The sequence below is a fragment of the Sorex fumeus genome, unplaced genomic scaffold (assembly GCF_029834395.1).
Source record: "Sorex fumeus unplaced genomic scaffold, SorFum_2.1 ptg000155l, whole genome shotgun sequence".
Lineage (NCBI taxonomy): Eukaryota > Metazoa > Chordata > Mammalia > Eulipotyphla > Soricidae > Sorex > Sorex fumeus.
Genome location: NW_026606212.1, coordinates 3,388,906 through 3,413,286, shown reverse-complemented (window position 1 = coordinate 3,413,286; position 24,381 = coordinate 3,388,906). Strand labels below are relative to the sequence as shown.

Genomic DNA, 24,381 nt, shown 5'->3' with positions numbered 1-24,381 from the left:
TCCGGCCCAGAAGCTTCTTTCTGAAAGGAACCTTTTGTCCCCCCCACCCCATCAGATGCCCCCCTCCCTCCCTGCGGGCCCAAGCAACAGTTTCTCCCAGCAGGGCCAGAGAACAAACAGTTCCCGGAGAGCCAACAGATGGCCCCAGTGCCCGGCACTCATGCCAGGGACCAGCGGGGCCGCCGTGTAAACAGACGGACAGCCCACGTGCCCACACCGGGCCCTGGCAGCAGCCAGCTCGGAGCCCCTCCAGGGAGTTCACGGCTCAGGGCTCCGGTCAACCAACCCCCCTGCGGCTCCCTCCGGTGGCTGGGCCCACCCTACGGTGACCGCCGCCTGCTGGGGCCGAGTGTGGCGCTGGCAGGGAGCCCTAGCTCCCAGGTTCTCGGCTCCACGGGGTCGTAGCGCTGCCCAAGAGCTGAGTGGCAGGGCAAGGTGCCACTGGCACGCCCGTCGTGGCAGCAGTGAGCCAGAGGGGCCCGCAAACACCTCCGGCGTCCCCCCTGGGGCCATCACGGCCTGGGTGGGAGACATGCGGGCCCGGGGTGCAGGGGAGGGAGGCCGAGAGCAGGTTCTAGAAAGGGACCGTGGAGCCACGAAGCAGTGTGGACGAGGACGGGGATGTCCACGCAAGCACCACGGAGGGCTGGCAGCCCCCAGGGGCCGGGTTAGGGCCCTGAACCCAACGGGCAAAGCAGGCCACGCACTGCCTGCCGGGGGCCCAACCAGCATGTCTGGGGTAGAACCCGGCGTCCCCAGGAGCCGCCGCTCCATCCCGGGCACCTGCCCCCTCCAGCCAGCACCCGGCCGCTGAAGTGTCTGAGTGGGGGGCTCACCAAGTTCATGATGAAGTAGAGCTCGAGAGAGAGGTACACGATGAAGAAGACGCAGGACCAGGGGTTCCGGGCGTACGACGGCATCATCACGTCTGGGAAGCTGCGAGGGGCGTGACTCGTGCCGCCTGCCCCTGCCCCCCGACCCCCGCCCGGCCACCCCCTCCACCCATGGAGCCCGGGCTGAGCCCCACTCACTTGGCCGTGGTCAGCAGGACGAAGAGGCTGACGATGCTGTTCTCCAGGCTGCTGAAGTACTGGCGGGCGGGGGAGAGTGGTGGGCGCCGGCCCGTGAGGGACCCACCGGGTCCCCTACCTCCCCCCAGGGCTGGGTCCAGGGGCCGAAATGGGGGCCCCCGGCAGGAGCAGAGGCCGCAACACGGGCGCTCGGCTCAAACCTGTGCACAAACAGCCTCGCAGGGACAAGTAGGGGAGCCCCGACGGGGACGGGAGGCAGGGCCCTGCCGTGAGAAGCCAGGGGACAACCCCCTCCTCGGGAGGCCGGGCCCGTGTGGCCCTGTGGCAGAGGGAACAAGCAGACAAGCACGCAGACAGACTTACCGGGTCGGACGGGTTAGGAGAGAACAGGTAGAAGCCTAGAAGCGGCGGGAAATGGACAGAAAACAGGGTCAGCCCAGTGGCAGGGGACAGGCGCCCATTCCCGGCACCGTCCAGTGTGGTTGCTGTCCCCGTGACTCAGACAACCACATGGACACCACAGAGACGAGGGCTGGAGAGAGCAGAGGCCCAAAGGACGGGACATGGCGGCATGTGGATGCAGCAACTGAGAGGCAGGGGCGTGGGGCCCTGTGTGTTTCGGCGCCCAGGAACATGTGTGTCTCGGTCCCCAGAGGACATGTGTCAGCGCCCAGAAACACATGTGTGTCTTGGCCCCTGAGAACACATATGTATCTCAGCCCCTAGAGGGCACATGTGTGTCTCGACCCCCGGGAACATGTGGCCTGCAGGGGCAGGCATGCTCGGACACTGCCACGCACCACTCGGAACATCGCCTCCTTGCCCCCGCCCCCCCCAGTCCCCCCAGGCCCCGGGCTGGGCTCTGCGTGACCATCTCATTCACCATGAACTCACGTGTGCAGTGTTCTCAGCCCCAAACCCACCTCACCCAGGCCTCAGCAGACCCTGCCACAGTGCCACGCCTCCTTTGGAGCAAAGGACATCCCACGGGGAAGGGGGCGCAGGAGAGCACCGTGGCTCAGGACAGTGGGCACTGGCCCAGGGTGTCCCTGCCTTGGCTAACTCAGCACAAAAAGCCCCCCCCCATGTCCTCTGGGCCCTGTTGGGGCGCCACAATCTCAGCCCCTAGCTGGGTCTGGGTGTGGGGGTCTGGGCCCAGAAAGGAAGAACTTCCGGGACCGTGGAGAGCCCATGCGGGCACCTGTGGGATCCACAGAAAGTGCGTGTGACGGAGACGCCACCAGGGGGCAGAGGCACCCACAGGTCTCACACCCACCTCTCGGGCCCCCAGAAGGAGCTGGATCTACGTGGACTCTGGGCTCCATAGTAAAAGGGCAACTCGGACGCAGACACGCCCGTCCACACACAGGCGCTGGTACTTAGAGATGCCAGAACCTGACGGGCAACTGCCTTTGGCCTGCTTTTTTTTGGGGGGGGGGGGGCCCTCCTGGCCGTTTAACGTGATTCCCCAGTTCAATTTGGGGGTCCAAGGAGGCGGAGCTGCTTGAGCCCTTCAGTCCTGGGATGCCTGGGCCGCCTGGCCGTGCCTGGGGCCTCCAGGACTGCGCCCTGCAAGGTCGCGGGCTGACCCAAGCTCGGCCACATGCAAGGCAAGTGCCTCAGCCCCTGCCTGCCCTCCAGCCAGTGACCCCCGTTCCTGCTGCTCAGGAAAGGCCGCAGAGGGAGACTCCCCGGCAGCACGAGCCCCCTGGGGCAGGGGCCAGGGGGGCGATGGGCTCGGGGGTCAGAACTGGACGTGCAGCAGAGGCCTCTCCCTTACTAACGACCTGCAGCCCCTCTGCTGAAGCGGGGAGGTGCGGGGGGTGGGCGGGAGCGGGGTTGACTCTGCCCAGGGATGCTCCTTGTTGTGGGTGGTGCTGGGTGTGGTGCTCACCGAGGATGGCGAAGATGATCATGAAGAAGCAGAGTAGCAGGAGGATGTCCATGAAGGGCGGCAGGGACTGGAAGATCTGCCGCAGGTTTCTGGGGGAGGGGGGGGGTGGGAGGGGGGTGGGCATGCGGTCAGCCCCAGGGGACCCATGTGCAGCACCGGGGGGAGGCAGCAGGAGGCCCGGGGTGCGACCTCAGCTGTGGCTCCCACGAGGCATGGGGCACTGAGGCCCAGCACCCAGTAGAGGCTCTCCCCACAGTGCTCACTGAAGTCTGCCTGGGGGTATGGGTGGAGGGCCCCGTGCAGGGGGGAGGAGACCCATCAGCAGGATGGAGAGCGCAGGATCCGAGATGGGGACACCCCGCCCCAGGGGGCTGCAGAGCCGGGACCCCTCTGCCCCCTCCGCCAGGGCCAAGGTGTGGCACCTCCCCTTACCGCCGCACGCCGCCGCAGTACCGACAGTCCACCAGGAAGATGCAGCGCAGGGCCCGGGTCACCCGCATGTGGGACGTCTGGCGGACCAGTACCACGATGGCCTCGAGGAACTGCACGGCCAGCACGGAGGTCTGGAGGGGGCAGGAGGGTCATTTGGCCGGCCCCGCCCTCACAACCCCCTTCAGGCTGCCGGAAGCAGCTTCGCAAGTGCCCCCACATGGCCCTGGGCCCAGGCAGAAGCGTCAGGACGCTGCGGAGAGATCAGCGTGGGGAGACCTGCCTGGGCACCCCGAGTTCCTGGGACTCAGAGCCCCCCTGTGCAGGCTGGCCGCGTGGAGGCCAGCAGAGGAAGACATCTGCCATGCCCCAGCACTGCGTCATGGTGGGCACGGGTTGCAGGTGCCCCAGGAACGGGATCTGCAGCGCGGGGGTCCTGGGCCACAGGCCTCTCACCTTGACCATGGTGCGCTTGTGCCGGATGAAGGTGTGGAGGCCCAGCCAGCGCAGCTTCATGCAGAGCTCGAACACCACCACCGTCAGGGCCAGCAGCTCCAGGGTGGTGTGGACCTGCGGCCAGAGGGCACGGAGGTGTGGCTCAGGGAGCCCAGACCCAGAACAAGACCAGGCCCTCCTGGAGCACAGGCCACGCCCCTCAAAGCAAGGCCACGCCCCTCGCCAGAGACCACGCCCTCTCAGAGCATAGGCCAGGCCCCTCAGTGAAGCGGCATTCCCAGAGCACAGGCCACATCCCTCAGTTGAGACCACGACCTCCCAGAGCATAGACGACGCCCTCTCAGAGCAAGGCCACGCCCCTCACCCCGAGACTACGCCCCCCAGAGCACAGGCCACTCCCCTCAGTAAGAGAGATTCCCTGAGCACAGACCTCACCCTTCAATTGAGACCACGCTCTCCCTGAGCAAGGCCCCGCCCCACTGAAGACCACGCCCTCCCAGAGCACAGACCACGCCCCTCATCGGAGACCACGCTCCAGAGCATAGGCCACTCCCCTCAGTAAGAGGCATTCCCTGAGCATAGACCTCACCCCTCAATTAAGACCACGCCCTCCCAGAGCACAGGCCCCACCCCTCACCGAGGCCACGCCTCCCAGTTCACAGACCATGCCCCTCATCGGAGACCACGCCCTCCCTGAGCACAGGCCCCGCCCCACTGAAGACCACGCCCTCCCAGAGCACAGGCCCCGCCCCTCACAGAGACCACGCCCCTCAGCGCAAGGTCACGCCCCTCATTGAGACCACGCCCCCAGAGCATAGGCCACTCCCCTCAGTAAAGAGGCATTCCGAGCATAGATCTCATCCCTCAATTGAGACTACGCCCTCTCAGAGCACAGGCCACGCCCCTCATCAGAGACCACGCCCCCAGAGCATAGGCCACTCCCCTCAGTAAAGAGGCATTCCGAGCATAGACCCCATCCCTCAATTGAGACCACGCCCTCCCAGAGCACAGGCCCCGCCCCTCATCGGAGACCACGCTCCAGAGCATAGGCCACTCCCCTCAGTAAAGAGGCATTCCCTGAGCATAGACCTCATTCCTCAACTGAGACCACGCCCTCCCAGAGCAAGGCCCCGCTCCTCACAGAGACCACGCCCCCTCAGAGCACAGGTCACGCCCCTCATTGGAGACCACGCCCCCAGAGCATAGGCCACTCCCGTCTCAGTACAGAGGCATTCCAAGCATAGATCTCATCCCTCAATTGAGACTACACCCTCTCAGAGCACAGGCCCCACCCCTAGAGCAAGGCCACGCCCCTCATCGGAGACCACGCCCCCAGAGCATAGGCCACTCCCCTCAGTAAAGAGGCATTCCGAGCATAGACCCCATCCCTCAATTGAGACCACGCCCTCCCAGAGCACAGGCCCCGCCCCGCTGGAGACCACGCCCTCCCGGAGCATAGGCCCCACCCACTGGAGACCACGCCCTCCCAGAGCATATAGACTTGGCCTGGAGCTGCGACCCCCCCCATCTCATCCCACCCCCTACCCCGTCTCACTCACGTAGATGCCCAGGCGCAGCGCGGGCACGGCGGGCGCCTCGCACAGCGAGAGCAGCAGGAGCAGCAGGGCCGTGGCGAGCTCCATCAGGTAGAAGTGGTGGTTGTGCACAAAGAGGTAGGCGGCCAGCGCCTTGGCACTGTCGGGGTGCGTGACGAACTTGTCGTTATTCTCGCCCTCCTGAGGAAAGAGCGCAGGCGGGGCTGCAGGTGGGAGTGGGCAATGGCTTCCCTGGCACCCTGCACACTGCCTGGCGGAGCCCCCAGGCAGGAAAGGTTCCAGGGACGGGGGCCACGTGCAGGGCAAGTGCACTACCCGCTGGGCTACCTCTCTCACTGCAAACCTCTGCTTTCAGGGGAGGGGGTTTCCCAAGCGATGCTGGGGGGGGAGGGGGGGGCCCAAGGTCACTCCTAGTGACTGTCCCTGTGGGCCAGCACTTCGGCACAAGCTCCTGAGAATAGGGTAGTGCTCGCTGACGGTGCTCGGGAGGCTGTGTAGGGCCGAGGCTGAGTCCTGAGCGGGCACACGGGCAGCAGTCGCCGCTCCAGCTCCCAGCCCCGGGCGTCAGCCCGCAGATCAGCCATGCTGAGAGTGAAGGCCTCAGGCAGAAGTCTCTCCCCTCGCTCGTTCGGGAATGATTTTGATCAAAATGAACTTATTCATTTTACTAAATTTATTTATTTATTTATTTTGCTTTTTGGGTCACACCCGGCGATGCTCAGGGGTTACTCCTGGCTCTGCACTCAGGAATCACTCCTGGCGGTGCTCGGGGGACCATATGGGATGCTGCGAATCGAACCTGGGTCGGCCGCGTGCAAGGCAAATGGTCTACCCGCTGTGCTACTGCTCCAGCCCCTCATTTTACTAAATTTAAACAACTCCCCCGTCCCCCAAAAAGTACAAGCCTGAAACAGCAATCACAAAAATACAAACAAGCAGAAGAAGAAAAGACAAGATCTCGATTTCTCCACCAAGGATTCCTGGCCCCAAACTGGCCGTGTTCGTGGGAAGAGAGCGTGGGGGAGGCCAGGCCGCGTGGAGATACACAATACACAGGGACGGGGGGGCGGGGCAGAGCCCAGAGGGGGTCTCTCAGGTTGGACCGAGCACACAGCAGGAACCAGGGCCTGGCGCCCTTCCCTTCCTCCCACAGGTGCCAAGGCCAGGAGAGACCTTCTGGGTGCAGAGCAGGCCCGGACGGCTCACCTGGAGGTAGATGGCCGCCTCTTGGTAACTCATCTCCCAGCTGTGTCCCGTGGGGCTCAAGGGGGAACTCTCGCCCCCTGAGCTCAGGCTGGGGGTCCCAGAGTTGTGGCCGGCACAGGTGCTGCCATCTGTTGCGAGAGGATGAGAAAGTCAGAGAACGAAGACACCCTGCAGACCGCCCCTCAGTGCCCACCCCCAGCACGGGGCCCATCGGGTGGGAGGCTTTGCCAGAGTGACCAGCAACTGTGAGTGCGTGATACAGCACACGACGTTTGGGCGCAGAGGGATCTGAGAAAGCAGGAAATCAGAAGGATCCGCTGGAGCTTGGCAGGGAGAAACAGGAAGGCTGACACGTCCCAGTGGCCTGCTCTTTGTGTCGGGTTTGGGGGCCACGCCTGGCCGAGCCCAGGGCTTCCTCCTGGCTCTGCGCTCAGGGTTCACTCCTGGTGGGCTTGGGAAAACCCTCGGAGGTGCCGGGGACTGAGCCCGCATCGAAGGCACGCAAGGCAAGCGCCCCGCTGGCTGTACGGTCTCTCCTGTCCCACCCTGCCTCAGATCTCAAGTCTTTAGATCCCTTGCATTTCGTGCAATTATTGATATGCTCAGAATTAAGTCATCATCTGGCTATTTATTCTATCGCCTCCTTGCTCCTGGCCCTCCGCCATCTAAACGTCTGCTTTCCTTTTTTGCTTTTTTGCTTTTTGGGTCACACCCGGCGATGCTCAGGGGTTACTCCTGGCTCTGCACACAGGAGTTACTCCTGGCGGTGCTCAGGGGACCCTATGGGATCCTGGGAATCGAACCCGGGTCTGCCGCGTGCAAGGCAAATGCCCTACCCACTGTGCTATCGCCCCAGCCCCATAAATCTCTGCTTTTCAGAGCTGGAGTGAAAGGGAGGTGTGGCTCTCAATGTGTTTTGGCTGTGTCTATGGGACCTGTGAGCCCCTCGGCAAGGGTAGAGGGGTGACCCCGTCTCCATTTTCTGAGCTCCCTGTGGGAAGGGCGTGGAGGGGCCAGGACGCCTGCAGGGACCCCCGATGTGTCCTGGTGCAGCGTGGCTCCCAAGCACCAGCAGGGCAGCCCCTCACACTGCTGGGAAGCCCCCCACTCCCCAAAAAGAGCAAGTTAGGGGAGAACCTTGAAGAGAATGGAAAGCGCTTACCGAGGCTTCCGACCCTTCCTGGGGGGCCGAGCCCGCCCGGCAGTTGGGGCTCAAGCGTGGGCAGTGGCTGCTGCATGGGATGGGGGGGCCTCCAGAGCCCCTGCCTGCCGGGGCAGTGCCCAGGGATTACAGGGCAGTGGGGCGGGCGCCTGGTGGTGCAGCCTCCAGCCGGCGGGCGGCAGGTGCCGTGCAATTCAGAAGCGCTTTACACCTCGGCAGCACGCAGAGGCGTGGCATAATCCCTACCTGGCCCAGCGAGTCAGGTCTGGCCTGCTCTGCCACGACGGCCAGCGGACACCGTGGCCCAAGAGGTGATGGCTGGGCTCCAAGTCATGGGTGCCCGCCCTCCTGTCCAGGGAAGGGCAGGGTAGGAGAAGGGGCGGGCAAAAGGCCCAGCAGCAGGAGGGCGTCCCAGTGCCCAGCCTCCGGGGCCACAGCCCTGAGCTGGGGACGGCTTGGGGGCGGGGGGGAGCTGGCCCCTGGACACGTCTGAGCATGGAATCTGGAGGTCCACTGCTTCGAAGCCGCCTCCCCCATCTTCCTGGGTTGAGCCCGCAGCTCCTGGGACACACACAGGAGCGAGTGGTGGGCGGCCAGGCCAGGCACAGGCACCCCGGAAAAGGCTGCCCTGCAGACGGTGCAGGACCTTCCCGGCACACTCACTGCAAGGGCCCGGCCCCAGGAGATGGGGTGGCTGGCCGCGGTGCCGCGGGGAGCAGCCCTCCTCCGGGGAGAGGGGGGAGGAGGCCACCTCTGCATTTCCGTTGTTCCGGGGAGGCCCAGGGCTGGACACCAGGGCGCTCGTGAAGGGCAAAGAGCGGCCGCGGTCGGTGGAAGGGGGCGGGGATCACAGACCAGGCGCGTCCCCTGGCTGTGTTCTCAGGAACGGGCCAGAGGAAGCTGAGCTGGAACGTTCCGGGCACCAGCAAGGCCCCACTCGGCGCCTCTGGGGAAAGCGTCAGGAAGGGAAACATTCTGTTCTGCCCTCCCGGTGCCCGGGGCAGCGTCCTCCCCCGAAAGCGGCTGCCTGCAGCGGCTCCGGATTTACGCTCCACCTACTCCTGCCCTGGCTCTCCCGAAGCTGGCAGCCGGCCCGGCCAGGGAGGGGGAGACTCGAGCAAATCGCAGGCCGGAGGCGGAGCAGGGGCTTAAGTCACAGGAACAGCCAACGGCAGCCTGCGAGAGCAAGGAGACTCCCCGCACCGAGGGGGAGGCGAACCGGGGTGACCTGTTTGCACAGATGGGGACGCTTCCTCCACGCTGATGTCACAGGCCCGGCACTGCCTGCACAACAGCTGGGGACTGTGCGTGCGGCCTCGGAAACGGGCCCGCGGGGAATCCACGGGTTCCGCCGCCCGAGCACAGCCGGCAGCCGGCACAGCGCGCGTCCTGGCGCGGGCAGACAGACACAGTCTCCATATGCCGCCGTAAAGCGGGACGGCGGGGGGCGCAGGGTCGCTCAGGCTAGGGGACCCCTGAGGGCCTGGCTTCGGGGGTGGGGGGCACAGGTCTGGGGCAGGCCCCACCTCACAGCCTGCCCTTGCATAGTCCACACAGACCCAACGCAACCCCTTGCCCACACCGCACCCCCATCGCGAAGCCAGTCCCCGGTGCCTCAGTTTCCCCTCCACCCACCAGCAGGCCACCGCCCCAATGTATGACAGTTGTCACGGATACACCCCGACCCCTTGCTCCACGGGAAAAACTGAAGAGGGGGAACAAGGCAGGCAGAGGCAGACGGACGCCAAGGGGCAGTCGGGGGCGGTGGCCGCCAGGGCCAGCGCTGCCATGGCAAACCCAGATGAGAACTGGGGCTGGAGGGATGGAAAAGCGGGAGGGCACTGGCCGTGCCCAGGGCCGCCAACCCGGGTTCCACCCCTGGAGCCCCGCCAGGAGTGATCCCTGAGCACAGAGCCAGGAGTAAGGCCTGAGCACTGCTGGGTGTGGCACCATAAAAAAATACATGAAAACTGGGCCCAGTCACCCCAAAACGCACGCATGCGCACACATACACACACACACACAGAAAGAGGGAGAGGGAAAGAGAGGGAGTGAAAGGGAGAAAGGGAAGGAGAGAGGGAGAGAGAGGGCACGCTGCCTCCTGCTCAGACCTCCTCGCCCCGCCGTGGCAAGCTGACGTGGGGGCAGGCCCCGCGGTGTCCACACGCTGGTCCCGAGCCTATACCGGGCAGGGCCCTGGGCCCGCAGGATGGGCAGGAGTGGTGCTGGAGGGAGCCAGAGGACAATGGAGAGCAGCAGAGGGTGCGGACAGGTAGGGCCGGACACAACCAGCTCCAGGGGTCAGGGGGCGAGAGGGCGGCGGCCAGGAGCTGAGAGAGGCCAGGACTCTCCTAGGGCCGGGTCAGCTGATGCCAGGAGCCCACCCTCTGCCTCGGCAGTGCAAAGGTCACCTGGAGGGTCAGGGAGTCTGGCCTGAACCAGCCAGTGGCCATTGGGTTTCTGCGGCCAGCTGGGCTTTCTGTTTTGGGTGATGCAGGACGCCTGCTCTGTCAGAGGTCACGTCCTCCCCCAGCAAGGGTTCTGGGGAGCAGGGCGGGTGAGGGCTGTGCTTTACAAGGCTGACCTCTGGGGCAGATGAGGGGGGCCTGATTTGAGCGGATGTGGGCCCCGGGCCAGGCCTGGGCCTCGAGAGAAGCGTGAGCTGCAGCCTCGCAGAGACTAGGGGGTTGGGAGGTGAAGAAACGGGGCCGGTGCCTCCCCTACACACACACACACACACACACACACACACACAGACACAGTATCTCCACCCCCCACACACACACAGACACAGCATCTCCACCCCTACACACACACACACGCACACACACAGCATCTCCACCCCTCACACACACACACACACACACACAGACACAGTATCTCCACCCCCCCCCACACACAGACACAGCATCTCCACCCCTACACACACACACACACACACACACACACAGACACAGCATCTCCACCCCTACACACACACACACAGACACAGCATCTCCACCCCTACACACACACACACACACACAGTATCTCCACCCCCCCCACACACAGACACAGCATCTCCACCCCTACACACACACACACACACACACACAGACACAGCATCTCCACCCCTACACACACACACACACACACACACACAGCATCTCCACCCCTACACACACACACACATACAGACACAGTATCTCCACCCCCCCCCACACACAGACACAGCATCTCCACCCCTACACACACACACACACACACACACACAGCATCTCCACCCCCCCCACACACACACAGACACAGCATCTCCACCCCTACACACACACACACACATACACAGACACAGTATCTCCACCCCCCCCCACACAGACACAGCATCTCCACCCCTACACACACACACACACACACACACACACACACATACACACAGAGCACCTACAGGGTGGCCCCCAAAACAAAACCAGCAAACAAAATTACAAAGAGAACAACCGGGACACCCCAAAGTCACATGAGCGCACGCAGGGCTGGGTCAGGTGGCGTCGGCTCCTCTGCCCAACGATAGTGGACAGACAAGGGGGTCTCAGGCCCACTCAGCATCAGAGGGCAGGAGCGGGGGCGGGCCTCCCGGGACATATCCCCCAAACACAGCTGCTGCCCCAGGTGCTGGGGGAAACAGAGGGGGTGGGTCTCTCTGGGAACCCCAGTTCTGGGTCCTGTGGCTGTGGATGCCGGGGCAAGGCTCCATGGAAATGGCCCGTCACATGCCTGTCCCCAGGCACCCAGCCAGCACCCCGGGCCTCCCCAGGGCCTCCTGCACCCTCCCACGGCCACGGGCCCCCGAACAGAGGCCTCTCTCCAGCAGGCAGACGCCCAGAGAGGCTCTGGGACGTGCGTCAGGTCACGGCGTGAGGAAGTGGGGCTCCAGCCTGGACGCCCCACCTCCCACCGCCATCTCGCGGGGTCACTGCCTCAGTAGTCCCTTCCCGCCCCGCACCAGGCAGGGCAAAGCAGGTGCTTCTCCAGTTCTGAACTGAGAATTTCAGGCCCAAGTCTGCACAGGACCTCCAGCTTGGGCACCGCAGGCTGACGGGAAAAACCTCCCTGGCTCTGCTCAAGGCCTGTGACACCATCCCTGCCCCCCTCCACCAACACCGAGAGCCCACCAGCTGCGGTGCACATCTCAAAGGCCCCCACGGACACAAAAGTACGGAATCCACACATGCACACACACGCATGCGCGCACACACACACATGCACGTATGCACACCGCACACGTGTACATAAACACACATGCACAGACATGCACACGCGTGCGTACACACACAAACACGTACTCAGGCCCTGCTGTGGATGCAGTGAGGAGCACACACCAGCGCCCGCCCCAGCTCCGTTGCACCTGGAGGTGTCAGAAACCAGACCGGGCAAGTGGCACACAGGGACCAAAGGCAGTTCTCTGTTTTGTCTGGGGCTGGGGTGATCATTCTCCAGCAGCCCCCCATCTCAGGACCTGCAGGTCCGGCACATCCCGGGCTGGGGGAAACACATCTCCCAGGAAAGGGCGCAGAGCCACAGGCCGATTGCACGGGCTGGTACTGAGCGGCAGGACACTGCCAGACTGGCTCGGGGCAGCAGGAAGAACCACGATTTCCAGCGATGAGCTGGTTGGCCCATGTGAGCCGTGGAGCCCCCAAGAAGGGGGGACCCTTAAGAGTCCCTGAGGAGTCGTCACGCCAGTCACCAGCCAGACAGCGGGAGGCCCCAGCCAGCAGCCGGGAGCAGCTCCAGCCCCTGGCGGGCACGGAGCACAGCCCTCTGCCCGTGAGCGGGGTCTTCTGCAGGGGCCGTGAGGGTCAGGGGCAGACACCCCGTCTGACGGGGAGAAACGAACCACACAGGAAGTGCCGGCGGGGGAGCGGGGCCGGCTCAGGCCTCGGGGCCCCCAAAGGTCCAGCAAGGAGGCGACGTCCAGGCCCCACCTCGGCTGTCCCTGGCTGGATCCCGTCTACATGAGTCTCCTTGTCACCCCAGATGACTCCGGGTTGGTTAAGGGGTGACAGTCTCCAGGGACCCTGGGCACCTAGCGGGGGGGACTCTCCCCGATCTAGCCCTCGTGTCCAGCTGGGGGCGGGAAAGGCTCAGTCCCTGAGCTCCGTCCCCGCCTCGTGTGCCACCCCGAGTGCCACCTGCTGTGGTCCTGCTGGCCTGTGCCCCCATCCATGCTGGCGGGTTAACCCACAGCCTCCTGAGGCCAGTCTGGGGGGGCCCTCATGAGTACCACGACCAGGAGTTACGGCTGCACATCAGCCCCCAAACAATGGCCCCTCTAGGACTGCCTGGGGGACCCCCAAGCTCTCCACCCAGCTAGCCCAGTCCTGTCGGGGGTGTCCCCAAGGGACAAGAAAGCAACCCACAAACAGGCGCACCCTGAAAGACGGATCGGTCAATGGAAGCCGAGAGGCCCCCATGCTACATGCAGCCCTTGGCCCGAGTCCAGGGCTCTCCTTGCCCGAAGCCCGCTGCTCAGCCCCGTGGGTGCTCCCTGGGACCCTCGCAGCACTCGGCAGTGAAGGGGGGTCAAATCGCGTCCAGCCCAAGGACAGACGGCTCAAGCCAGCGGAGGAGGGTGGGGGGAAGAACCAGGGGTCTGTGGCCGCAGAGAAAAATGACAGTGGAGGGGCCCGAGTGACAGTACAGAGGGTAGGACGCTTCTCCACATCGGCTGACCCAGGTTCAATCCCTGACACCATAACAATCCCCTGAGCACTGCCAGGATGAGTCCTGAGTGCAGAGCCAGAGTGCATCTTTATTGGTGGCGTCCCCCACCAATAAAGATGAAGAAAAGGCCAGTGGAGGCTGCAGTCCACAGCAAGGTGGGCGCGTGGGAAGTGGGTCATCCGAGGGAGATTATGGGCCCCTCAGAGCAAGGAGACCCTCGGGAGCCTCGGTCCGACCCTTAGTTCTGACTTCTACTGTGCAGTGAAGGTAGCCTGGAAAGGTGCAGGCGGTGGCGGTGGTGTGGCCTGCGGCCTCGCTGCCATCTGAGAAGCAGGCCTGACCCTGGCTGAGATGGTCGGCCTGGCCTGCAGCTAAGGTTTCCTTCCTGGATGCGGGTGCAGGAGGACCAGGGCACGGGGTATGCCAGGCCAGAGCCTGGTGGTGGCAGGGCCCTAGAAGGAGGACCTACCACCCCATCTGCCAGGGCCACTGCAGGAGAGACCCCTGCTGGGCCCAGAGCCACTATCTGAAAAATGGGGCAAAAGAGCCACGGCTTTGGGGGGCTGGGAGGACACAGTCCCTACAGACCCAGGCCAGGCCGCCTCCAGCGTAGACCGTGGCTCTAGGGAGGACGGCTTAAGGGATGGAGAGGATAGCGGCTTGCAGCTACCAGACCCAGGGCCAGGCCAGGGAGTGGGGTGGGACCCTGAGCACGCCTGGGGGTGTCAGAAACGGCCCAAATGAGCATGGCAGGACGGGGGAGGCTTGGCTGGCCACACACCCGCCTCAGGGACCTGAGACCACGTTGCACGGGGTCAGTCCCCCACACCGTCCACATGCCAAGCAAGGCCCGGAGGCACTGCTGACGGGGACCCCAAACAAGCGCGACCCCCGGTGGCACAGCAGTAGCAAAAGACAGAAGAAGAAGACAATCGCGCACCAAAGCTGGGGACCCCCTGGGAGGGCCTCCCCGCACAGTCGGGGCCTGTGTGACAAAGCCAAGCCCCCAGATCACACCTGGGTAGCCCAGCACGAAGCCTGCCGGCCTACACCCGGCCCTGCACCCCCAGGACTGACCTGGGCAGAACCCGGCCTCGACCATTAGTAACACACACTCATGCCTGGGGCCGCCTCGCTGGTCCCCTGGGGGTCCAAGAGCGGGTCTCCACGGCATGCGGGGTGTGGGGTGCGCTGGGGCGGGGCCCGCAACATGCCCTCACTCACGACCTCCTCCCTGCCAGGCGAGCTCCTGAGGTGTCTGACCTCTCCCCCGTGCCCGTGGGCTGCAGGAAGCGTGGGCTCAGGGCTGCCGAGGCAGGAACCAGGGCCCGGAGAAGTTCAGCGTCTGAACTGAGAGCCACATGCGGTTCCTGCCACTCAAGTGAGTTCTGGAAGCTTCCACTCACCTCCCAGTCTCTAGGGGGAGAGAAGGAATCGCTATTCAGGGCTGACCACCCTGACACCCCCCCTACCCGCCTCCCCCCCCCCCATCAGAGCTGAAATTTAAAAATCGAAGCCAGCTGGGATCAAATCGCTAAGGAAAGAGGCGACACAAAGCCCGTCTCGCAGGCGGGCAGGAGGCCCGGAGGCGAACAAAGGGGACCTGGGCCTCGAGCAGAGTGGCTGGCGCGACGTGGGGGAAGGGAAGGATGAACCAAGCAGGCGGTGTGGGGGCCGGGGGGTCTCCCGGGTGGTGCACCCCCCTGCACAGCCGACCCTACATTCTCGGCTCTGGGAAACTGTGGAGATGGGTGGCCAGGGGTCTGCGCCGGCGCGGCTGCCCTGTCAGACAATACCCCCCCCCCCGGCAGGTGGCCGGGCCAGGGGCCCCCACGGCACCCAGCCCCACTCTAGTGCTGTGGTCAAGTGTCCACGATCAGTAGCACCGAGGGGAGTCCCTGGGGGCAGGCGAGGCCAAGGGGTCCCCGGGCGGAAGGCAGCATGGACAAGGCCCAAGGATGCCCACAGAACAGTCCCATCGGAGGGTCCCTGCAGGGGCTGGGCGGGAAGAGGGGCACGTGTGTACCTGCAGCCGGGAAGATACAGACAGGGGCTCTGGGGACAGGACCCCAGCCTCAAATGACAGGCCACGCAGGAGAGAAAAGCGTAACGGAGGGGGCTGGGGTGACAGCACAGTGGGTAGGGCGTCTGCCTTGCACGCAGCAGACCCGGGTTCGATTCCCAGCATCCCATATGGTCCCCTGAGCACCGCCAGGAGTGACTCCTGAGTGCAGAGCCAGGAGTAACCCTTGTGCGTCGCCAGATGTGACCCAGAAAGGAAAAAAAAAATGAGAAAAGCGCAACAGAGATGAAGAGGGAAACTGATTTCCCTTGGAAACTAGAGTCCAGAATTCTAGAGCACGGCCCCTGCCCCTTCACTTCTCTCTTCACTTCTGGGGGAGCATGCCACTCCCGGCAGGGGTCGCTCTGCACACGAACTCGCGGCCCCTGACCCTGGCTGAGGAGCACTGAGGGCCAGAGTTTCTTCCGCAGCCAGTGGGCACGGAGGCGCCCGGCCTCACACAGGGCCTGCCCAGCAGGGGGCAGTCAGGAGGACAACGAAGCCCTCGGCCGCCACTCCAACAGCTCTGGGCCACCCTGGGGTCGGGGCCGAGTGCCTCGGAGAGGCCCTGGTCAGGGCATCCCCCACCAAGGCTGTCCTGGGGTTCCCCGGACACGGTGGTGGGCCCAGTGATCCTTCCTGATTCCCTGCAGGAAGCCTGGGGGGCGCGGGGCTCCCTCCCGCCCTCCGACTGCAGATGCCGCACGGGCTGGGGAAACATGCTCGCTCACTCGCTCTTTTGCAGAAAACTGAACCCAGGCCTCCCTCGGGCGATGGGAACGAGCGGGCAGCAGGCGCACCAGCCCGCACCCAGCTGCTGCCGCCCGCTGGGGCGGGAGATGGCATTTCGTGGCAGGGGAGCCCGCAGCAACAGACAGGATCCCCCCATAAAAGGCGAGGCGGGCTGCGGCATCCCGGGGCTGCGACCCGGCAGGCCGGGTGCCCGCTCATCTTAATCGGTGCCGCCGCCGGGTGACGCAGGCTCGTGTCTCGGCAAGGCCCGGGGAAGCGAGGGAGCAACTCTGCCCGTCAGATGCCCGCGCTCCGCAGGACGCCGCCGCCGAAAGCTAAATCGCTGCTCGCTCTCCAGCTGCCAGGCTGCCGCTGCCGCCCAGCTGGGCGGGGCCCCCTGCTGTGCCAGGCTGGCGGGTTTCGGAGCTTGGCCTGGGTTCAGGACCCCTGCTTGGTGCACTGGGAGATTCCAGAGGGGCGGCCCTCGCCTGGCCGTGACGGGGATGCCAGGGCCTGAATGCGCAGGCGACCGGATGCCACCCCAGTCCCTCCAACCATCCTCCGGCCCCACTCTCAGGATCCCAGTTCAGACCACGCTCAGCCCGTGACTCCTGGGGCCTCACTCTGAACTGTCGCCAGCCAGGCCCAGGCTCGTGGCGCCCAAGAAAGGCCTGCAGGACTGACGCTCTGCAGCCGAAAGCTCAGCCCTCGAGAGGCCCTGGCATCCTGCAGGGGTTGCCATCCAGAAGCCATGAAGCGGTTAGCACCCAAGCAGCCGTGACACTGAGTGACCGGCTCCAGCCTTAGTCCTGCTCTGGCCACCAGCCCTGCCACCCGTGGAAAGCACGGGGCAGCAGGACCAAATCCCTCTGGAGAAGCCTGGAACAAGGGGTCAGGGTGATAGTCCAGCAAAGAGGGCGTTTGCCTTGCACATGGCTGACCTGGGTTCGATCCCCAGCATTTCATATAGTCCCCCGGGTACCTCCAGGAATGATTCCTGAGTGCAGAGCCAGGAGTAACCCATCACTGGGTATGACCCAAAAAGCAAAACAAACAAACAAAAAACCAAAAAAAAAAAAAATACAGTAGCCCTGCAGCCTCCGGGCGGGGAGAGGCTAGTGGATAGCCCCAGTCGGAGGGACAGCACCCGGAGACCAGAAAGACCAGGCAGGAGGCAGACGCTGACCCTCTGCCCACCCCTTCACATCTCAAGGGCTGCCACAGGCCGGTATGGGGGGAGGGGGGGCAGCTGTGGCCTCTGACCAGCAGACAGGGTGGAGAGGCCACCCTGCACCAATGGGCCACACCCAGCAGCTACAGGCCCCAGACAACAGTCATTACTGCATGGACAGCACAGGGTGGGGGGGGTCTCAGAACAAGAACCCATGGGACACTGCAGGCTGAGGCCTCCAGCGGGAGTCAGGCCGGAAGGGGTGAGAACACGCCGGCTTTGCTAGGCAGAGGGGGCCAGGGTGGGGGTGGGGTGGGGATTTGGGCTCCTCTGCGGGAGGGGACAGTCCTGGGGCTGGTGGGGGTGGGGGGTGGAAGTGAAATTAGCCGGTTGGGATTTGCATTGTAGACAGACTGCAGGGGACCTTGGGTAAAAGCAAAACTTTTGGGGTTTTTTTTGCCTTTTGGGTAACACCCAGCAATGCACAGGGGTTACCCCTGGCTCATGCACTCAGGAATCACTCCTGGTGGTGCTCGGGGGACCATAGAGGATGCTGGGAATCGAACCCAGGTTGGCCGCATGCAAGGCAAACACGCTCCCCACTGTACTATCACTCCAGCCCCCAAAAGGCAAAACTTTTAAGCACAATGTGAAGGCGGAAGCAAGCCGGTCTGCAGACCAGCACCTGCCACCATCCTTCAGCGGCTGCAGAAAGACATACCAACGCACTAGAATGCAGACTGCACACGGGAGGCCTGGGCTCGGTCCCTGCAGGACACCGTCCCGGGAACCCCCCAGAGTGAGCCCTGAGTGCGCAGCTGGGAGTGGCCCTTGAGAGCCACCGGATGTGGCCCAAGAACAAACAAAAACACGAACTCAAGCAGAGAAGCCTGTCCCGCCACTTGCCCTCAGAGGCCCTGCCTTTGCTCCTGGCCAGGCTCAGGGAGCCCCCGAGCCCCCAGGGGCACCGACAGGAGAGGGACGAGGAGAGGGAGGCCCCAGCATATTTTCTGGGCCACAAACACAACCTCCCGGACCCCTGGACGTTTTCAATTTCACTTAAGAATGGCGCTTATCTGCCCCAGCACTGTGGTGCAGATAAGGAGTCTCCCTGGCGGGCCGGGCCTCTCGTCCAGCCTGTCTGGCCTGCAGGTCCCGCCTCGTCTGGTGCTGCAGGCCAGCTGGACATGCTGTCCTCAGCTCTGCCCCTGCCCAAAGAGTGAGGAGCAGTGAAACTTTCAATCTGCTGATTCCAGAAGGATCCAGAAGGATCCATTCCCTTCCGGGTCACTCCCTCTCCCTCTGTCCTTTCCCTTGGGGGCAGGATGGAGCCGCCTGCATGGGTCACCCTGCCTAGGTCCAGTCACATTCCACACTAATAGGGAGCGGCACGGCAGCGGATTGGCTGGGGGGGGGCAGTGGGGAGGCTGGACATGTCTCTACCTCTCCTCTTCTTCAAAAACATAGAAAATAACCACCACTCTCCCCGGGTGCTACGTGCAAATGCCAAGGAGGGGTGGCACGTGTTTCTAAGGCCCAGGGAAGAAAGAGGGGCAGGAGGGGAGCAAGGAACTTGGGGGTCGGGCCTTCCGGCTTTCAAACCTCAGCTCAGCCCCTTGGCATGGGCCTGTGAGCTCAGGCACGATCCTTAACCTCTCGGACAGAAGGAGGCAGCGGCTCCAAAACACAGATTGTCCCGAGCCCACTCAGCAGCGGAATCTTGGTTAAAATAACAGATAAGCAAGCCCTGGCCCCGAGCAGGCCGGCTTCAGCACTTCTCAGAACAGAGCTGCCTCCACCGCCCAGAGCTAGGGCCTAAGTCACAGTTCCTGCCAGGCAATGCAGGCTTGGATGCGGAAGACCCCGGTTTGATCCCCCGACACCGCTGGGAGCCGCACCCAAGCACCATGAGGTGTGGGTCCCGTACAGCAAAAAATGAAAATGGTTTTCGCTAATCTTCTGTTGATGTGGAGGGAGCCAGACCCTCCTGCAACTCCCTCACTGCTTCCGGGAGGCCGGCTGCGGACCTCACAATGGTCACTCTGGGCCAGGGAGGTGGAGCAGGCCAAGCTGGTGTTTCCTGGACCCACCTGTCCGCACTTGCGACAGGAGAAAAGCAAGATCACCCCTCTCCCCAGTCTTGGACCCTAATCCGTTGGTTCCCCATGGCTGGGAGCCCTTCTGTGAAAGGAAAATTACTATTTGGTTTGGGGCTATCCCCCGCAGTGCTCAGGGTTTACTCCTGACTCAGCACTCAGGAATCACTGATGGTGGGCTAGGGGGGCGTTATAGGGTGTGGGGGATCGAACCCAGGTCGGCTGTGTGCAAGGCAAACGCCCTTCCCGCTGTGTGATCGCTCTGCCTGGTGAGTTATTTTAAGCCTCTCCTGAACCCAAGACGCCTGCCCGAACACGCGAAGCAAATGACCTCGGGACAGGAACCAGAAAGGGTTTTAAGGCCTTTCATTCTGCCAGAAACACATTTAAAATTTAAAGCATTTCGAGCTCACAGCCTCTCTGGGGCGAGCTCTGAGCGAGCTCTGGTTTGGCGGAGGACGAGGCCGAAAGTCCAAAGCCTCCCTTTAAGGGGATCACAGGAAACACCCCCAGACCCCCAATCTGCCTGCCAACCCGTTCAGAACCGGGAGGGAGGGGGAGTTGGCTGGCTTTCGGAGTCCCCCGAACCAGCATCCCTGAACAAAGGGAGGGAGGGTCCAGTAGGCGGAGCCAGGGCTTCCCAGGAGGGCAGTCCAGGGGCCCCCCACCTCTGCGCACCCACCCAAGTACCTGGAAACTAGGGAACCCGGACCCCAGCGATCTCTGTGTCAGAATGTGGGGGTCGAATGTGGAGTCGGCCACAAGGATGCAATTTCAACTCTCAGAACACGGAGGCCCCTGAGGAAGCCCTCGAGGGGCACATGCCCCCCCCACCTCCATCCCTACCCCCGCTGTCTTACTTTGGCTAGGCAGCTCCTCCTGGCCGTTGCAGGGAGCCACTGGGGCGCCGCCTGCCTCGTCCAAGGTCAGGATGAGGGGCACGTCGTCATCCAGGCTCGTGGCCATGTTCTGCTCCCCCGCGGACCTCAGGAGGCGATGTCCAGGGCTTTAAATAGTCTCTGCGTGGAGCTGGAGGTGCTGCTCAGCCACGCCGCCATCACGGGCATCTCTGGGGCTGGGGGCGCGGGGAGAGAGACGATGGTTAAGCTACAGCCAGGCCCTGGCGAAGACGCTCGAGAATTAGGAGGGCAGAGGCTTCATCTCCTTGCAGATACACACACACACACACACACACACACACACACACACAAAACTTCAACTTCTAAATGGTGGGGTTCGTGGCATTGACGCTGGACCTCAAGTTTGAAAAGAGCCGATGGTAGTATACGAGGATGAAAATAAGGGGGTGGGGGGGGCTGGAGCAATGGCACAGCGGGGAGGGCGTTTGCCTTGCACGCGGACAACCCGGGTTCAATTCCCAGCATCCCATAGGGTCCCCCAAGCACCGCCAGGGGTGATTCCTGAGTGCAGAGCCAGGAGTAACCCCTGGGCATTGCCAGGTGTGACCCCAAAAAGCAAAAATTAAATAAATAAATGAGGACGGAAGGGGCGGCTGCAAGAATTCTGGTAAGGGTACGAGGAAAAAGGTGAACCAGGCAGAGCACAGACCCAGCACACGCGAGGCCCTGAGGTCCCCCCAGCACTGCCTGGCCCCTCTGAACATCCCCAAAGCAGCTCAAGGGGTCCCCAGAAGTGCCACACCTGAGCACCTGAGGAGGGGGCCCCTGAATGCCACCCTCCAATGATGCCAGGAGATAAAGATCAGTCCCGTCTCTCTGCCTCATTATGTCTGACACGTGGTACGAGTTTTTCTTAGAAGATTTCAGAGACCAAAGGGCGAGTGCACCAGTGTTATCGGCAGAAGGCCAGGCTCCATCCCAGATCTGCATGGACCCCAAGCCAGGTGTGTCTCCACAGCAAAACACAAAACAAAACAAAACAGAGGTTAGAGATTTGGACTGGGCATGTAGGAGGTTTTCGCAGGCCTCGAATGTGTGAGGTCCTGGGTTCAATCTCAATACCAACCCCCCTCCCCAATGATTTTTAGCGACAAAAACAAACAAACAAACAAAAATTAAAATAGTAACAGAGGCAAGTGGACTCACAGGGGTTAAGGCACTCGCCTTGCACACAGGCAAGCCTGGCTCATCTCTGCCATCATACATGGTCCCCTAAGCACCTCCAGAAGTGACCCCTGAGCACAGAGCCAGGAGTAAGCCCCAAGCACAGCCAGGTGAGGCCCCAAAGCCAAGAGTAAACAAATAAAAAATAAAATAGTAATAGCTGCCAGCAATGAATACTAAGTACCGGGGGCTCCCCCGGCCAGTTGTGAGTCGAACCGATCCCTCCAGAAGAGGGGACGGGCTTCGGGCGGAATAAGCACCTCGCCCAGAACCTGGCGGCTGGAGAAGCAAGGGTGTGACCAAAGCCCTGCACAGTCGGGGGCCTGGCCCTCCTCCCCCAGATTCTGCTGTCTGATGCGGAAGGCAGAGTGGACCCGAGCACAACCTCCAGCTCAGCCCTGACACCCCAGATAGGACCCGCAGAAGCAGCCCGCGACATCCCTGTGGGTCTGCAGTTCCGCGGAAAGCGGAGTCAGCAGAGCTAGAGGCAGGACCTTTGAACTTGAAAACCGCAGCTGGAGCCTTCCCGGAGCCGCGGCTTTCTGGCCCCAATCAATCTCCGCTCCAAACGAACTCCCTGAACTGCAGCCTGCCCACTTCTGGGGTGAATCACCCGGCAGGGCAACCCCGGGCAGGCTCTGGGGGCGTGCAGGGAGCCAGGCAGAGAGGCAGCCCCGGGCTCTGGGTAGCCCGCCTCCCGCTCACTTCCTCCCGCCGGGGACTGCTTTGGCTTCTGGATCTCAGGGGGCGAGAGGGGGGTGTATCCAGAAGAGGGAATCCCAGATGAGAAGCTCTCACTGAGCCATTTCTCTCTAATGCTGCTCTTTGGTTCAACTTTCAAACCAGGCGTTGTCAAATACACTCGGGCGCGTGCTGTCACTCAGCTCTGGGTTTATTTTGAGAAGGGTGGGGAGGTCTGCCCACCCTCTCTCTCCACCCAGCAAGGGTGTCTTCATTGCCACACAGTTACCCTCATGGCCTGGGGGGTTGGACTGTTAACATGCGCTGGGGTGGGGGGTGGGGGAGGGATCAGCCACTCAGGAAATGTCCCTGATTGTCCAACTCAGGGGAGAGACCAGAGGAACTGGAAGCACCTTACAGGGTCCAGGTGAGCCGCAGAGAGGAAAGGGGGGTTCTGAAGGCCAGGGTGCTAGGTTGAGTAATCCCACCGAGCTAAGGGCCCCCGCTTCCCGGGGTGGCCAGGAGGCTGTGGCCAGGTCTCGCCCCTCCAGGAAGTAACGGCACGCAGCCCAAAGTGGAGGTGCAGCCCCTAACCAGGGCCTGGACGCGGGGATCCCGGGTTGGAGGTCAAGCTCATCATCCCGGAGGGGGCAAGGCACTGGCCCAAGGTCGCCGGCGCTGCGCTGCGCTCCGTGCCGGGGCCCCGCTTCTCTCCCCGGGGTCCCGGAGGCCAGGGCCCCCCCCCCGAGCCCGACTGGCCCCGGGGGTGCAGCCCGGGCAGTGGTCCCGCTGTCGGGCAGGGGGTGGGTGACTGGCCCCGGGTCTCCGCGGGGTCCCCGAGGGCTCCGGGGCGGAGGGGGCGCGCGGTCCAGCTCCACGCGCTCCCCGGGGCTGGGCCCCGCGCGGGGGTCGCCCCCCGAGGCGCGGGGGCGCAGGGCAGCCCGCCGGCCCCCGGCGCGGGGACAGACGCGCGGCCAGGCCTCCCCCGCTGCCCCTGGGGGCTGCCCCGGCCCGCCTCCCGCGGGAGCTCGCCGCGCCCCCTACTCCGCGCCCTCTGACCCTTGACCCCTGCCCTCTCCGACAGGCCGTCCCTCGCGCCCCTGGAGTTCTTACACGCGCCGCCCCTGCAGCCCGGACGGCGCCGGGGTCCGCACCGCGCAGCCCGGCCCGCCGCCGAGAGCCCCGATCGCGGGGAGGGGGGTCGCAGCCGCCCGCGCCGCCGCCGCCGCCGCCACCTCGGCCGCTGCCACCGCCGCAGCTGCGCCAGCGCTCGCATCCGCCGCCTACCGAGCCTCAGCCCCCCCCGGCCCCGGCCCCGCCCCTCGCCGCAGCCTATTGGCTCGCCGGGCAGCCACGCTGAGCCCCGATTGGCTTAGCCTCACGTCGTTCCACAGTGCTCTAACCCTGCCAATGCCCGGCATCTGACCCGCCTCCTTGGGCGGGTGCGAGACGGAGCCGCCTCGCCCCTAGCTCCGCCCACTCCCTCGCCCCGCCTTCCGTGGACGGCACAGCCCATAGGGAGTCCCGGGCCTTTCCATTGGTGGAGGGTCAAACGGAGGGTGCTGCCGATTGGCCAGACCTCAGAAGGCGGGGAAAACGGAGTGAACCGAGTGAGCCAATGGTGTAAAGGAAAATCAGTCAAACTCAGTCCCGCCCCCTGGCATTGGCTGGTAACCTAGCAACGGAGGTACCGCGGCGTAAACGCTGAGTGGAGAACCTGGAGCCTTGGAGCTGGTAAGGAACTAAGTGGGAAGGAGCTGGGCTTAAGAGAGGCGTGGAACTGAGCCTGATCCACTATCCTTTAGCGCCCCGAGGAGTTAGTAGCCCCGAGGACCGTTCTTCCCAAGGATTCTGTCCCCGTCTCTATCTAGACTTCCCGCCCATTCCCAGCCAGGACCGCTTGGCCCCTTGAGCATCTCAGCCTGTGCTCTCAGCCTCGCTTGTTATCTTCCCCGTCCAACTTTCTTATCCTCGCAACACGGAGTTACGCGGAGTCACATCGAAGTCAACCATATTCAAGCCAAGCATAGGTGATGGTGTTGGGAGGGTCGAGGTTAAACCCACCCACCCACCACATCTGTACCCTCCAGGCTGAGAAAGAAATGACAGGCATCTCACTTG

At 63.7% G+C, this 24,381-nt stretch overlaps 1 protein-coding gene across 1 annotated transcript in view; it reads right to left on the bottom strand.

Annotated features, from left to right (window-relative positions):
- Positions 1-23,550, bottom strand: part of TPCN1 (two pore segment channel 1) — a 34,538-nt gene extending 10,988 nt beyond the window's left edge. The window contains exons 1-10 of the mRNA XM_056107244.1: positions 23,374-23,550; positions 20,356-20,570; positions 6,573-6,700; positions 5,370-5,546; positions 3,811-3,924; positions 3,358-3,488; positions 2,926-3,014; positions 1,395-1,429; positions 1,032-1,090; positions 837-936 (exon numbers count right to left, since the gene is read on the bottom strand). Of these exons, the coding sequence (XP_055963219.1) occupies positions 837-936; positions 1,032-1,090; positions 1,395-1,429; positions 2,926-3,014; positions 3,358-3,488; positions 3,811-3,924; positions 5,370-5,546; positions 6,573-6,700; positions 20,356-20,461 (939 nt within the window). The 5' untranslated portion in view covers positions 20,462-20,570; positions 23,374-23,550. The remainder of the gene's footprint in view (positions 1-836; positions 937-1,031; positions 1,091-1,394; positions 1,430-2,925; positions 3,015-3,357; positions 3,489-3,810; positions 3,925-5,369; positions 5,547-6,572; positions 6,701-20,355; positions 20,571-23,373) is intronic.
- Positions 23,551-24,381: the final 831 nt, after the last annotated feature.